Source organism: Ambystoma mexicanum, chromosome 1q (genome assembly GCF_040938575.1).
Source record: "Ambystoma mexicanum isolate Mex_15411 chromosome 1q, UKY_AmexF1_1, whole genome shotgun sequence".
Taxonomy (NCBI): domain Eukaryota; kingdom Metazoa; phylum Chordata; class Amphibia; order Caudata; family Ambystomatidae; genus Ambystoma; species Ambystoma mexicanum.
This window is the reverse complement of record NC_090922.1, coordinates 71803430-71820478: the sequence shown is the minus strand read 5'-3', so window position 1 is coordinate 71820478 and position 17049 is coordinate 71803430. Positions and strand designations below refer to the sequence as shown.

Sequence of the window (17049 nt, the reverse complement as noted above, 5' to 3'; positions counted from 1 at the left end):
CATCTTAAGCATAGCACCCCGGCCCATCATCGCTAAGGGTAGTTTCTCCCAAAACCTCATGCACTTCTCGATCCTCCCCACTGCCAATACAGTATTGTGCCTGTGTTCCTCCCCGGTCGTGTGATATACGTCTATGCCAAGGTACCGAAAGGTGCTTGTCGCCCATGGGATTCGCAATACTGGCAACCTCTCAGCCGGTATCCCCACATAGCCGCCCAGCGGAAACAGGGTGGATTTCCGAGGGTTGACCGCTATACCAGAAAGCCAAGCAAACCTCTCCATCACCTCCAAGACATATTGCAAGTTCTCTTCAGGGTATTGGAGGTACAACAGCATATCGTCGGCATACAGGGATATCAGATGGCTCTCCCCCCCCACCTCTATGCCCACCGGGTCATACTGTTGCCGGAGGTAAATTGCCAAGGGCTCAAGGGCCAGGATGTACAACATTGGGGACCAAGGACATCCCTGCCTGGTGCCTCTACCTAACTGCCACCTATCCGACACTACTGCCCCCGTACGAACTCTGGCTAGAGGCGCGCTATATAATAATTCAGCCCACCTCCTGTACCCTGGCCCCATTCCGAAGTGATCCAGTGCCGCCAACAGCCACGGCCAACGAACAGAGTCGAACGCCTTGACCGCATCCAGCGCCACTATCGCCATTTCGCCGTCTTTGTTACATCCCCATTCGACCACTCTGTGTAGGCGTCTATGGTTGTGGGTAATGTTCCTGTCCGGGACATAGCCCGTCTGGTCAGGGTGAATCAGCTTGCCTATCACTCTCCTCATTCTAGCCGCCAAGACAGCTGTTAGGATCTTGCTGTCCTGGTTCAGCATTGACAAGGGTCGATAGGAGCCGCAACCGTGTCCCGGTGTATTGTGCTTGGGGAGTGGCACTATGACCGCTTCCCTGAGTGATTCTGGTAGCTGTCCCAGCTCAAACGCCTCATTAAACATGTCCAGCATGGGTGGGAGTACCTCCTCCCCATACGCCTTATAAAACTCGCTGGGGAACCCGTCCGCCCCCGGGGCCTTGCAAGTGGGCAGCTGTCGCACTATTTCTCTGAGCTCTTCCAGAGTGATCGGAGCATCCATCTCCTCTCGCTCTTCATCGCTGATTCTGGGCAGGCCTATATCCCCGAGTACTTCATCTATCTCCTCTCGGCTCCCCCCTTCCCGATCTTCATACAATGTTTGGTAGTATTCTGCGAATGCCCCATTTACCCCTTCTTGCGTATCGATCTCCACACCCCCTTCGGTGATGACCGATCGGATCGGAGCCCTAGGGGTTTCGCTCTTATATAGCCAAGCGAGGAGCCTGCCTGTCTTGTCCCCACCCGCATGCAACCTCTCAATGTACTTCGTATAATTCAGGTTACAAAGTCTGTCCCAATGCCCAGAGCACCGCTGCTGCAGCTCAGTAACTACTTCCATATCGGTCCCACCCTTCTCCAATTCTTTTTCCAGCTCGATCTCGGCCTCTCGCAGGTCGGTCAGGATTCCGCCCATTAATCCCTTGGACTTCGCGATAGCAACTCCCCTCATCACCACCTTAAAAGCCTCCCACAAAGTACCAGCCGATTTGACACTCCCTGTGTTCGACTCAAAATACGCGACTATCTCCTCCCTCATGTCCTCCTTGAATACCGGATCCCGTAGCGCTTCCGCCCGAAGGCGCCATGTTGGAATCCGTGCCCGTGGGGGGCGCAGCCGCCAATGCATGATTAGGGGCGAGTGGTCCGAGAGGACCCTCGCCCTGTAGTCAATCTGTTCACACTCCGTAAGAATGTCTGGAGTGGCAAAAAAGTAGTCGAGCCTCGTGTGCAGTTGGTGCGGAGCCGAATAGTGCGAATACTGCCTCCCACCCGGGTGTCTCGCTCTCCACACGTCTACCAGGCCTAGATCCGCTAGCAGCGACTGCAACACCTTGGCCGCTGGGCTGGGCCTAACCATTTTGTCATCCGACCTGTCCTCCCTGGGGTTAAGCACACAATTAAAGTCTCCACCCCAGATTACTGTGCTCCCCATCCCTTCACCGAGTCTCGCGCACAGTGTCTTGAAGTAAGTCGCTGTGTCCTGGTTGGGCGCATAAGTGTTTATGATACAGACAACTCTACCTTCCACAATCCCCCGAACCATGGCCAGCCGCCCGTCCGACTCCACAACCTCCCCCAAGAGCTTGAACGGGACATGTGGTGCAACCCAAACCAGCACACCCCTGGCATACGCAGAGAATGTGGATCCAACCACTGTCCCCCTCCATTTTCTCCGCACCATTTCAAGTTTATCCCGTGTCAAATGCGTCTCCTGTAGCAAGGCCACGTCTATCCTCTGCCTCTTCAAATACAACATGACCTTATTACGCTTCAGGTAGCTATTCAACCCTCTAACATTCCATGTTAATACCTTAAGGTCTCCCATGATTTATCCGTAGCTCCCACTTCCCCCTCTGGTCTGATCGCCTCCCCCCAGTCCCGACTAAATCCCTTCTCAGTTTCTTCCCCAGGCTCACATAACAACTAACACCCCCCACCCCCCTAACCCAACCAACTGCCCAGCTCCATCCCTGGATCTCAGGCATCCCCGTGTTCGGTTCTCCACGGAAGCCCCCGTAGAGAACCCGACAGGGTGTCACACCCCACACAGTGACTAACCTAACCACACACTGGGGTACGAATAAAACGGCCCTCGGATGCCCCCTACACATTTATATCCGCGCTCGCGGACCATGTTCGAAACAGTTAAAAAGTACATCCCCATCACAAAGTGGCAAAGACTATATTCCAGTCCAAATGTTCAAAGTCCGCCGGGCCCACTGTTTCACTTAACTCTCCCTGCTCCGTCCGCCATCTGCTCATCAGGCTCCTGAGGGCAGTTCTGCGCATCGAGCCATTCCATGGCCTCCTCAGGGGTGTCGAAAAACAGCGTCTTAGCCTTGAAGAAGACCTTAAGTTTGGCTGGGTAGAGTAACATATACTTGAAACCGGCCGTCCGCAGGCGCCTTTTGACCGCCCCAAAGTTCATCCGACTGCGCTGCACTTGTAGAGTGTAGTCGGGGTAAGCAGTGATGGTTGCCTCCCCTCGCCGTATGGTGCCCCCTTTGCGAAAATGTTCCAGAATCTTCTCCCGGTCTTTGTAGTTGAGGATCTTGGCGATCACGGGCCTGGGCGGATTACCCGGCGGTGGCCTTCTGATCAGGGCCCTATGTGCCCTCTCCACTGCAAATCCCTGCGTTAGGGCACCTCCGGTGATCTCTTGCAGCAGCAAAGTCTCAATAAAATCTGTGGGATTCTGGCCCTCAGCTCCCTCCGGTAGGCCCACAATCCGGATGTTGTTTCTGCGGGCCCGACCTTCTGCCTCTTCAGCCCTGCTTTCCAGGTTGCCTACCCTCTGCACCAGGGCATGGATCTCTCGTTTGTGCGCGGTGCATTCCGCCACAGTCGGGCCCATCTCCTTCTCCAGGGTCTCTGTGCGCTCGGCCAGGGTTCGCACATCTTGCCTCAGGAGGTTCACGTCCTCCTGTACCGCCCCGACCTGAAGTTCCATCGCAGTTTTCAGTTCGGCCACCGCAAGTTGGAGTTTGGTCTCCCATGTCGCCTTCAGATCTGCGATCGCTGCCAGGACCTCTTGATTCGTTCCTCCTGCGGCCATCTCCTTGGGCTGGGCCTTCTCTTTGCTCCTGGTCCCCTCGGTGCCAGGCGATGTCTTGGCAAATTCGTCGAGCGTGGGCTGTTTATTCTTCGCCCTCAGGAGCTTGCTCGTCATATCTTCGATCAGGAGCGTCCCTTCGATCTCGCTTAGGCCCCAGGCCTGGGGGCACTATGTCCCCCCGTCGCCACACAGTTTCGGCTACCTCCAGTCAAGCTTGCTTTCGCTGGATCGCGCTGAACGTGAACTGAGGGAATCGCCGCCAGGATCCGGTCCCCGATCCTTTGTCCCAACATCAAGCGACGGCAGCCATTTTGTCTGCCGGCGAAGCTCCGGCCCAAAAACTTCACGCGGTTCCTGAGTACACAAGCGCTGCACAATCCCGTATGAGAATGCATCCACATGTGCAGCCGAGCTTCGCATTTACAGTCATCACCGTCTATGCCACATCGTAGCGGCCGTTGCGCGGATTCAGCCGGATAATGTTCGGATCAGCGGGAGCTCCCGTTCAGGCACGTCCTTTCACATGGCGTCCAAGCCACGCCCCCCGCGATATGTATCCATATATCATCTTAAATCTCAATGGCATGAACAAACAATGAGAACATATTCCTGGTGTAATTCTAATTATAAATGGTTAATTTATGACGTGCTTAATACCCAGAGCTTTCTAAGTGCAGACCCGGGGATCGAACCTGTGTTGCTCTGCATCAGCTGACTTACAAGGCGAGCGTGTTGCCCCAGAGATATCCTCCCAAGACAAGTGTGGATAAGTGGATGGCATCAACCATATTTTAGGATTTGTACCATCCTCCACACCACAATTTAAAGTGCTGTACACACCACCATTGGTATTACTGGGTATTCATGAGCATGGGTCCTACTGGATCTTCCACATGAAAGGTTTTATTCCAGAAAAAAGGCAATGTTTACATCAGAAGGCCAATATATCCTACAGTACCTTGAATGCCAGGAGTACATTGACATTTAATTGTAACCAATGAATGCTGCCATATGTGAGAAGTAGTATGTGTGTCCTCTTTCTGTGGGTCATTGTTTGTGTCCGCCTGCTTTTGTGTCCACCTTGTGTGTGCTATGTTGTCTTCTGCGTGTGTGTGCATTTCTGTATGTGTGTGCACGCGCTCTGTTGCTGGTATTCATTTAGATTCCCCTCTTATCCACTGCCCTTCTATCTATATATGTTGAGATCTGTGTTCCTACCTTCCTCCGTGCATGTGTGATTTCTGTTTGACTGTGTGTGCTTTACATTTCTGTGTGCATATTGAATTGTATTGTACTTGTCATTTGTATAGCACCATTTTACCATTATTATAGTCTCAATGCGCTGTTAGTGGGAACACCCTCTCAGGACCGAAGTCCAGAGTGTTGGAGGTCCTGGAGCACGCTTATGATCCGTGTGTGCCTTTGGCCAAATAAAGCTTAGCAGCGCTAGCCAGGCTCCGGTAGAGAAGCAACACACGCGGTCAGGTATGTGTATGGGTGCTGGGAGGAGGAGGGGCGGCGTCGGCGCTAGAGACATATGCACGACATACGGATGCGCCGTCATCTGCCTTCATGAGCAGTATTGCATCTGTTGCTCCAAATTTCTGGTGTGTGTTTGTCTTGCTATCCATTTGTGTACATCTGATTGTCTCTATATATGTATGTGGCAATTCTCCCCGCACCCCCCACGTTGTTCACCTGTATCTTGTGTCTTTATTACTTTGAGCCTGTGTGTACTGTGTACGTATGCCTTGTTTTGGACTAAAATCAGCAACCACAGGTGGTATTCATAGATATTGCGGCACCACATTCTCTAAACGAAAACAGAAAAGGGCTCTTACAGTCATTCCGAGCATTTGCAAGAGTAAAGCTGCACTTATGATGACCTGCATACACCTCCTGTGCAGGTACATTAAGGGATAAAGTTAACACTGAATACAGGGGTTTGCAGTGCACTGACCTGTATTCTATTGGAAAGTCACATCAATGTGAATTGAAAACTGAAAACCATCAATTGATAAAAGCACATTCACAAAGCAAAAACATTCTTCCAACTGAGAAAGAGTTGTTACCCATGGTAACAACGCTAAAGAAAAATGCATTTTGAAAAGTCATATATATAATAAATGGCACTGGCCTATTTATTTTCATCGTGTTCATACCTAATAGTAACTTTCCAGTTGTAAAAAAGAAAACCTTTGAACTGCAGATCACTATTTAGGGTTTCCTATGCCTTGTTGTGGGTTGATGTGTGTGTGTGTGTGTCCCTTCCTTTACTTGTGTTTGTCTGTTTCTATTTGTACATCTGACTTCCTCCATTACCACATTCTCCTGCAGCTTGCCAACCAGTGAGTGATAGAACACCATAAGGCCTCCCTGTTTTGCTTGTTTTCTAGTGCCATAGCCCCTTTATATATGTTTTTTTATTTGTTGGCCCCTTGACTAGTGACTGAACTATTTGCACCTTGGAAGGAAGGAGGCTATACCTACTAAAAGTGCATGACTGCATGAAGGGCACAGCGCAAAGTGCACAAGCCAAGGTGTAATTACCTCAGTTAGAGTGGCTCGAGCCAGGGAAAGTAAGTCTTGCTTTTGCTTCCTCTTCTAATATTGCTACCTTCGCTTATTCTTAAATCCCCACTGCTGTCTCTTTAATAAACATGTACAATCTCCATAATTAATCAAACCTTCATCAAATTTGACTGAAACATTATGCCACTTGTGATACAAAAAATATTGTTTACGCCCTCAAATGCCCATGTGAACTGTGCTATGTGGGACAGACATCACGTAAGGCTAAGGATAAGATGGAATGAACATCGCTCTAACATTAGACTAAACAATCCTAATTCATCAGTAGCTAAATATTTTAGTGAAAACAGACACCAGTTTGCACAGATCAGGTTTCAAATACTAGGGGCCATCAATGGTAAGAGCTTGGCCATGAGTGTCAGTAAACAATTGGAACAAAGAGAAGCATACTGGATAGATAGATTACATTTGGTTATGCCAAATGGAATGAATGATGATTTGAACTTAAGGTGTTTTCTCTCAATGAATTGGTATGACATATTTTAGAAGAGGATCACAATACTATGCACATTGTAAATATTTTAAAACATCACAACATTGCAATGTATTAAAATTATCTAACTGTTTTGCTCATGACTGTGTATTAATATGAAAGATGACTATCTACAGATATAATCATTGAATTTCAGATGTATGAATTTGTATTATCAATTGTGTTGTTGGATACCCTTGTATGCTATAGAAGAAAGATGCAACTCACATGTTATACAGAATATATGAAAAGCAAGAGAATGGAAACGTATAAGATGAACTGTCCGACCACTGAATTGCGCCTCCCTCACTGCAACCAATGACATCATCACGTCATGCGTTGTGACTTCATCACATTCTGATCACATCACCGGTTTAAGAATTGCCCGCGGATTTACCATTGGATAACAAATGATGCTGTTCAACATTCCCCTATTCACATACAATGATCATTTATGGGCACTATGCTTTAAAGATCTTGGTGAGTTTCATTGTAACAATGAATAGCTACATAGTACATCAACCCTTAAGAGGGGCTATACGCATCGTCATTTTAGATTTTGTGTGTATTCTCTCAAGCCTCTTCTTTGCCACTTGTTGGCACACATTTTAACTCAAAGATAAGGTACAGATAATCAATTTCATTTCTTTGTTTCATTATTTGATGCTTTACACGGTTTGCGGAACAATGGATTGTACATTGAGTTGTACCACATAAAACTAAAAGGCAATGCATTGCAAGATGTATGCATGTATTCTCTGTTACTAGGCAACACTGACACGTTTTAATGTTGCTTGATGACAGGTATGAGTAGTTTCTTTGAAATAGAGTGATATAGAATTATAGTTTTATATTGTAAATAGTTGGGAATACACTTACGGAGTATATTCTATATTTTTTGTAAAAATTTCCCTGATGAAGGACGGTCCAAAATGCATTGGCCACTGTTTCTGCCACTCAAGCACATTTGAAGAGCAATACCAATAAAGATGTTCTATGTGGATATGAATATTTCAAGACAAACATTGTTTACTTGCATGTGAACCTACTGTAGTATTCACTAGGGTGTTACCAATAGTGACGGGGATCCCCCACTTTTGTATGTAGGTATCTTTTTGGTAACGGTTAAACCTGCAAGAGGAGTTGTAGAATTTCCATTTCTTTAGGTTTCCTAGCTTTACATATTGCTCTAGGGTAGGAATCTGCAACCAGAGGCTCGCCAGATGTTGTGGCATATGACCCCCCATCCTCCCTCACCATTGATAATGCTCGGTTTGGTGGATGGGAGTTGTGGTCCAAACATTTGGAGAGCCAAAGGTTACAGACCCCTGCTCTCTGCAAGTGTGGTATCTAAAATGTGTTCTGCTGATCCTACCACCCTTGAGTCTAAATGTGTTGTGCCCACACTCTCAATGTCAGAATCGCTTACATCTTCCATGACAGGCAGTCGGCGTTCTTGCTTTTTAAAGAGCCTTGCAACCCCCTAGAGATCTTATTGGCCCCTTTTGGGGGCCAGCCCGACAATTAAAAGGCCACTGCTCTAGCGAAAGCAGGCGTTCATCAGAAATCACCTCTCATTTGTTTTATGAGCAATTGCAAATGATCCCTCTTACCAAGAAGTAATCATCTGCCGGTCTTTGCAAATATTGCCTCAAGCTCTTCCGTAATTTCAAAGTGCATGAGCTCCAAAATATCTATATTGACTGCACTTTTGGCCTGGTACCTTCCGCAAGGATCACTTTGTCTATTTTGACTGCAATGGTGGCCTGGCACCTTCCGCAAGGATCATATTGTCTATATTAACTGTACTGTTGGGCTGACTCTTTCCGCAAGGATCACATTCTCTATATAGACTGCAACGGTGTCCTGCCACCTTCCGCAAGGATCACATTGTCTATATCAACTGTACTGTTGGGCTGACGCTTCCGCAAGGATCACATTGTCTATTTTGATGCAATAGTGGCGTGGCACCTTCCGCAAGGATCACATTGTCTATATTGACTGCAAAGGTGGCCTGGCACCTTCCGCAAGAATCACATTATCTATTTTGACTGTACTGTTGGGCTGACGCTTTCCGCAAGGATCACATTGTCTATATAGACTGCAACGGTGTCCTGCCACCTTCCGCAAGGATCACATTGTCTATATTGACTGTACTGTTGGGCTGACTCTTTCCGCAAGGATCACATTGTCTATATAGACTGCAACGGTGTCCTGCCACCTTCCTCAAGGATCACATTGTCTATATCAACTGTACTGTTGGGCTGACGCTTCCGCAAGGATCACATTGTCTATTTTGATGCAATAGTGGCGTGGCACCTTCCGCATGGATCACATTGTCTATATAGACTGCAACGGTGGCCTGCCACCTTCCACAAGGATCACATTGTCTATATTGACTGTACTGTTGGGCTGACTCTTTCCGCAAGGATCACATTATCTATATCGACTGTACTGTTGGGCTGACGCTTTCCGCAAGGATCATATTGTCTATATTGACTGTGATGTTGGCCTGGCCCCTTTCCGCAAAGATCATATTGTCTATATTGACTGCAATGGTGGCCTGGCACCTTCTGCAAGGATCATATTGTCTGCAATGGTGGCCTAGCACCTTCCACAAGGATCACATTGTCTATATTGACTGCACAGTTGGCCTGGCACCTTCCGCAAGGATCATATTGTCTATATTGACTGCAATGGTGGCCTGGCACCTTCCGCAAGGATCATATTGTCTATATTGACTGCACAGTTGGCCTGGCACCTTCCGCAAGGATCATATTGTCTATATTGACTGCAATGGTGGCCTGGCACCTTCCGCAAGGATCATATTGTCTATATTGACTGCAATGGTGGCATGACTCTTTCCCCAAGGATCACATTGTCTACACAGACTGCAATGGTGACCTGACTCTTTCCCCAAAGATCTTGCTAGTAATATCGCTCCTCCCAACACGGTGCATTAGAGATAGTCTCCTAGCCTTTTGCCACACGATTGAATAGCAACGTGCTGCCTTCCATCAGTGGCAATGAAAGATCCTGGGTAAGACTTCGACCAAGTAGCGCCTCAGGCAAGGGCCATCTTCCACCCTCTGTGCCTCTTGTTCAGCGCCACATGCACCTAACTAAGTCCCTCCCCTTTGCACTGCAAAAGCATATACCAAATTGTGGAATGTCCTGAAAGCCTTGTGCTGGGTGCATGTTTCGGAGCAGTAGGATTTCCCTGATGCTGCCTGCATTGGTACCTGTGTTACCACTTCAAAAATGTGCTACCACTTTCTAATTTGTTGCCATAACCCTTGAAATCCGAGCACAGCTCACATGATATATTCGTTAGGGCTGGGCGTTATCACAAAGCGTTCTATTCTTAATAATCCGCCACAGAGCCCCCTTGTTGGAAAAGTTAATGCGAGAGACGCGTTTGTGGTCTCTGCGCCTCTGAGAGCGATGCCAGTCTTTGGCGCCAAAGGTCACAAGCGAAGCTCACTCGCTTCTCTTGTGAGCATTTGAACGCCTGGCTGTTTGGTGAGGGTGGTGGGGGGTGGTGGGGGGTGGTGGGGGGTGGTGGGGGGGGGTCGGGGGGGGCTAAGAGACCCATAGAATTGACAACCTTTTTTTGTTTTTTCGGAAGGGATCCTTCGCCGTCCTCGTGCCCCCTGCTAGCTGCAGGACTTGTTAAGGAGTCGCTCCACTAGGTAAACAGTGCGTATGGATTAACGGGGATATGACCGCAGCTGCTGCATTACAACCCCACGTCCCCTCTTGCTCGTCCCAGTCACCGCCCTTCAAGGGCAGGGGTCTGCGACATTTGGCCCTCGTGATATGGGTCTGAGGCCCACGGGCGTGTAGGGCTTTATGAAAGTTTGAAATAAATAAAAATAAATAAATAAATATGTTGGATCACAACCCGTCACCCGCCCTAGCCAGCATAATCAATGGTGAGGGGTGATGTAACATCTTGGGAGCCACAACCTGCAGACCTCTAGATCAATGACGGGAAAGAAGAAGAGAGTCAGGCTTGATGGGAATTTAAATCCATCGTGGGAATTTAGCGATATATGCCCCAAGCTGCGCGGCCTGCTTATGTGGCACGTCATTGCCATAATGCTCGGACTGGAATACAGCGCAATGCCCCCAAGCACTGTCCAAAAGTCCAGAGAGGGGCGTTTCCTGTGCAGTTGGGGACCACTTGGACGAGCAGGTGGGCCATGCAGCTGGTAGAAACGATTTAAAATGCGCAATTCTCCACAATTCTATCGCACACACGTGACGCCATATATGACTGAACAGTGATTTGTGATTAATGGGTCCCTTTCAATGTTATTGGCAGGGACTATTTGTCGTTGCAGTACGACCCCCCCCCCTAGTTTTCATCGAATCTGCTCGACGACAACACGTTTTTTTGGGTTTCTTGTTCCCATGTGTTTGCTAACCACTCGCCGAGGCCCTCCAGATGGCCGCAGCGTGCAATAAAATGCCCACCGCATTGCCCAAAGCGAGTATCAGAACTAATACCCGGCAGTGCACCCCCAGTAATGCTGCCCCCGGGCGCTGCTACACGCGACGGCTGCCTTTTGACATTGCATTCATAAGCAAACTGCCCACCTACCTGGAGGAGAATACACAGGAGCGCAAACGCACGATAATCCATGTTTCCCGAAATGGCGGTCGGACCTGCTGCCGAGCTGGAGACTTGAAGCTTGAAACGGTCGTCTGTCTCCTCCTCTGCTTCTGGAATGAGCCCCCTCCGGGGTTCTGCTTTCCATCACATCTGGGCCTGTTCAGACTGGAGGAGGCAGTGCCTAAAACCACGAACTGGCTGTTCCACGAATTGGCCTAGGGCCTAGGAATGCACTTTTTCATGTAAAAAGTCTTGCTTGAAGCAGGCCATCGCCAGCTGTCCAGAGACTTATTTTATTACGTATTCGAAGAAACCGCCAAGTCACACAGAAAAGTAAATTCGTTTTTTGTGCTGGAAACAAACATGGAAGTAAAATATACCATTACAAAAGCGCGGTGATTTGGTTAACCCTGGCATCCGTCCATTCTTATCCAACACATAACCATAGCTCATTCCTTTTTTTCCCCCAAAAAAGTGCAGAATGAGAACTGTTTGTTTTTTGGCATAAAAGGCCGCAGATTTATTCCACAATAACACAAAACCAAAACCACACTGCACACAACACATTTGTGGAAAAATTACTCATAAGATGCGGCAACTGCTCTGTGTCCACAATAAACTGCTTCCCCCTTTCTTTCCCAAGTGTCCATAATAGGCCCAACTCTCCCAACCTTTGCGTCCGAGCCTCTCCTGCCCCTGCAGGTGCTCCTGGGCGGGGAGAGTGCCGTTTCCTTGGGGGAAGCTGAGCCCTAATGGTTCCTCCCAGCCGCCCCTGCCGCTTAGGCTCCCAAGGGGCGCTGGGTCTGAGAAGAGCGACGACCCTTCTTGCTTTCTCCTGGCTCATCCGGAGTCTGTCTCATGTGTTTGTTCGGCCAAACACCGCCACGCCACGAGTGGGTTGCTGCCCACTGTGGCTCCCCCCTTCCTCTTACATTTCCAGGATTTTTGTGCAGATATTCCAAAAGAACAGATCCATGCCCAGCAGAGTCAAGTGTACCCCATCCTTGAGGAAGTATTCCGGGGATTTAAGATTGATCAGACCGCGCCTGATCTGCCCAAAGCCCCTGCCCCTGCAGAACTTTGCCATTGCGCAGTTCAGCTTCCTCCTGGATTTCTCCACCGCAGCATGATTATCTGCACCTCTCCATTCCGGCCTCGGGATGATCTCTGACCAAACAATTTCTGTTTCCCCCAGTTGTCCTGCTAGCTTTTGCAATGAGAACATCATTTCACACATCAGAGACCCCCTCCCTAAGCTTGTGAGATCGTTACCCCCTAAGTGGATAACCAGTATGTCTGGCTTTTGCTCCACGCTCAACAGTCGTTGCACATGCTTCTGTAACTGAGCCCACTTCATACCTGGCACCCCGTGCCAATCTATCCTGAACTCGCCCGCCGTCAGTTTTTCTTGTTCATCTGTCCAGCTTGCCCCTGCCCTAGACACAAAAGAGTGTCCTACCACCCATACTGATCTCTTCCTTCTTTGAGCAGGCGCTGGAGAAAAACCTTTAACCTTTACACTTAACCTTTACATTTTATCGGGCCTGATATATCTCTTGAGACATCCAGATTTCCACCTCCCAATCTGCCTGATTGTCACATCCCCCATGCCCACTGCTGCTGCTGACGTAGCAGCCCCTATCCAAAATGAATGTGTCCCAAAGACCCCGTCCGTCTCCCCTATTCCTTCTAATGCCAACTCCATCACTCTTTTAAACTGGAAGCGACTTAGCGCTGAACCATCCTGGTGGATGAGTAGTGGAGCCTCCTTCACCGAGGGGGGTCTCAACTTGAGGTAACCAGCCACCGCCTTAACTGGACAGATCGTGCTCCCTGTGATGAGTAGCAACGAGATCGTGCACCCTTTGCCTTCTTGGTCCATCTTTGAGCCTTTCAGCCATACAGTCAGCTGAAACTCTGAACAGTGCACATTCTGTATTTGTAAGAATCTCATCCCCTTTGCCCTTTTGTTCTCTGGCACCAGTTCACTTACCCTGAATGCCCCAAAGAAAGCTAGCGTGAAGGCAGCCCTGAACAATGCCGCTTCGAAATCCCCATGGCAGATTTGCCTTAAAAAAGCCACTACCTTCTGCAGCTTGACCACGTCAATGAGCCTCCTTTCATCCCCTCTAGACTTCACTTGTTTGCCCACCCCTTCATCGCCATGCCAATATAGTGCTCTTTGGTCGGGTCGTTTTCCCCCTTCAGCTTACAAAAGTGAGCGATAGCGGCCAGATGGTGAGCCATCCAAGACCTGGTTTTACCTTCACGCCAACCCCAGCCCACAAAGGCCTTAACTGGTGACTCTTGCTGGTTTACTCCTAGTACCTCTCATCTGAAATTGAGGTACCGCTCCCAGCAAGCCTTATACCTCTTTGTTGTCCCTGGTGTCAGAGCCGCCTGGATGAGGGTACTCAGATTACCCCAATCATGTCCCACCACTGTTCTTTGAACGGGGACATCACCTTCTCTGCTCCCGGGCATCTCTCTCCGAATTTTCCCCAATGTAAACGAGAGAGAGTATCAGCTGCTGTGTTCTGTACCCCCGGGATGTGCCTGGCTCGCACCTCTATATTTCTTGCTAGCATGCATCTCTGAAGCTCCCTTAGTAATCGCAACACCCTTCTGCCACTGGCGAAACCCTGATTAATGATTTGGATCACCGCTAAGTTGTCCGACCAGAGCATGATGCTGCTGTTTGCCAGCTGTTCCCCCCACAGTTTAAATGCTACTATGATGGGGAAGAGCTCCAATAGCGTGATATCCTTCGTAACCCCTTCCCGATGGCATTCCTTTGGCCATGCCATGCCACACCACTTGTTGTCAAGGATTGCCCCGAACCCCAACGCCCCCGATGAATCTGTGAACAATTTAGGCCTGTCCTCTCCGTTGCCTTTGCTACGCCATATAAACACCCCATTAAATTTGTCCAAAAACTTGTCCCACATGGCCAGGTCATCCCAGAACTCGGACCCCAACCTGACAAGTTGTCCTGTATGTTGCAGGCCGACCGTTTTCAATTCCACACTCCTTGCGAATGCTTTGCCCGCCGGGATGACTTTCCCTGCAAAATTGAGGGATCCCGCCAGGACCTGGAGCTCCCTCAGGGTTGCCTTCTTCTTGCCTCTTAGACCCTTGATGATCTCTTTCAGCCTTGTCACTTTGTCTTGCGGCAGCCTGCATTCCCCCTTCATAGAATCAATCTCTATCCCCAAAAAGGTCAGACAGGTCACTGGGCCCAAAGTTTTCTCCTTGGCTAGGGGCCGCCCCCATTACCTTCATCAGCCTCTCAAATGTGCCCATGAGGTTATCACACTCCTTAGACCCCTTCGCCCCGATAAAAAGGAAATCATTGAGGTAGTGAACCATTGCCCCTTCTGGGCATTCTTGCTTTACTACGAACTCCAGAAAGGTGCTAAATGCTTCAAAATAAGCACAGGAGATGGCGCACCCCATCGGTAAACACTTGTCATAATAGTAAAGATTTTGCACCTTGAAACCCAATAAATGTTGACTTTCAGCATGAATTGGCAGTAACTGAAATGCTGACTCAATATCAGCCTTTCCCATAAGGGCTCCCCTCCCAGCCGCTTTCACCACTTCTACTGCATCATCAAAGGAAGTGTAGTGCACTCTTGACCTCTCCTCGCTAATCCCATCATTGACTGACTCCCCCTCGGGGAATGAGAGGTGATGAATCAAACGATATTGCCCTTCCTCCTTTTTGGGCACCAGCCCTAGAGGTGATACCACTAGGTTTGGCATTGGCGGTTGCTTGAAAGGGCCAGCCACTCTGCCCAGAGCTACCTCTTTGCGACTTTCCAAGCCACCACTTCCAGCATCTCTAGCGCAGACCGCAGGTTGCGCGCCTCTGTGCCCCTTCTTCCCTCAGTAAATGGGATCCGGAACCCCCACCTGAAACCTTCCCACAGCATTCTGGCATCAACACAGTTATGATAAATATTCAACCACGGAGTCATTGCTTGTAAGTCAACTGGGGTTGGCAGCCCAATTTTAATCAAACATTTACATCTTTGTTTCGGGGCCGTTATTGACATTAAGTTTCCCGCCTCATTCTTTTTTGACCTTATCCTTCCCTTTTGGACTACTCCTGCGCTTCCCTTCGCTAGCCGCTGTGTTGCGTTCCTTGCCGGTGCCTCCGCGAGGGTGCCTAACTCGGCAAGCTTTACCAAAGGGGCAACCTTCTTCCGAATTGACCCTCCAACAGTCAGCCTATTCCCCCTGGTAGCTGCCTCTGTTGTTCCAGGAGGAGTGCCCACGAAAGGACCCCCTCCCCCGCCGAGTAAAACCCCCTCTGCCCTTCCAAACCTGGGGTTTCTCAACTGTGGCTTTCTCAGTCCCTTCTTCTGTGAGCACCAACTTATCCAAAAACCCGCCCACATCCATTTCATCCCAGGATAGAGCTGGCCAAACCTGCATTTTCAAGCGAAAGGCCCTATCATATTGTAGCCAACCCTCGACACCCCATTTCAAATAAATATCCTGGATGTAATGACTATATGCCAGCACAAAAGAAATAGACCCCGGATTAAACACACCCTGGAAACAACGCCATCTTACAAACTGCAACACAGCAGGAGTTATATATTTGATAGTCTGCCCATGCAGTCTGCGTTACGTAGGGATGACAACGAGACCCATAAAAAACGCATGCTTGAACATTGTTCGTGTTTGAGGATGAAAAAATTAACGCCCCCCTGGTGACACACTTCATAACAGCAGGACACAGCTCGGATGAATTCAAGTGGACCATCATAGAGAAGAAAGTACAGATGCCCAGACGAGGTGGTAATTACCATAACATCCTCCTTAGGAGGGAACAAAACTGGATCTTCAGACTTAATACACACAACATTGGTCTTAACGAACAGATCCAATGGAATGAACTGGCTGTGCTTCTCAGGTGAACACTGCACATCTAGATCCATGGTGACAATATGAAGAGTGCACATCACCACATGTGACGATACGCTGAGCAGATACCGGCATCTGCCAATAGGAGGTAGAGCCAGCTACATCTCACAAGATACTGCAGCAGGGTGGGGCCACGTATGTACCACCCATGTATTTACCATTACACAGCGCTATCCAGCACCACATATAGGATGGTTCTAGCCACGCGCTGTTGCTCCTCCTAAATAATTGCTCTGAAAAACTGCCAATGATTGATAAAAAGTGTGAGATGCTTTGCCTTTTAAACATTCTGGCATATGATCATACTTTTTTTATACATTTCCTTCTGTCATTCATAACATGTTTGTTGCAAAATATAATGCCTGGGTCATACTTTATCCAGCACCGATCCAAGATGGCGACCGTCAGCCAAGATGGCAGCCCCCACAGTCAATACCATATATGGCACTACACTAAGATGGCATCGCGATCCACACCATGCACGACACCACACTAAGATGGCGTCATGACCATAGAGTTGTCTAACCCATCGGAGCACGAATTATAACCATGCCACCCGCGGAGCCTGCATAACAGACCATACATACTTCTGAAGATACCGTCACAGCTCACAGCCACCTAGCCACGGTAAGCGGGCTAACTAAGAGGCAGATAGATCTGGGGAGAGCAACTACTTTTGTAGCCTTCACTTTCCCCTCTCCTGTTGTTGCAGGAAAGGCCAGCATACAGCGAAGCTCCTGTAGTAAACACAGTGCATGTAGAAGGATATCACCCACAG

General features: G+C 48.8%; 1 protein-coding gene across 1 annotated transcript in view; it reads right to left on the bottom strand.

The window, feature by feature from the left end:
* LOC138524997 (cadherin-1-like) overlaps window positions 1-11480 on the bottom strand; it is a 472038-nt gene extending 460558 nt beyond the window's left edge. The window contains exon 1 of the mRNA XM_069635551.1: window positions 11325-11480. Coding sequence (XP_069491652.1) covers window positions 11325-11366 — 42 coding nt within the window. The 5' untranslated portion in view covers window positions 11367-11480. The remainder of the gene's footprint in view (window positions 1-11324) is intronic.
* Window positions 11481-17049: the final 5569 nt, after the last annotated feature.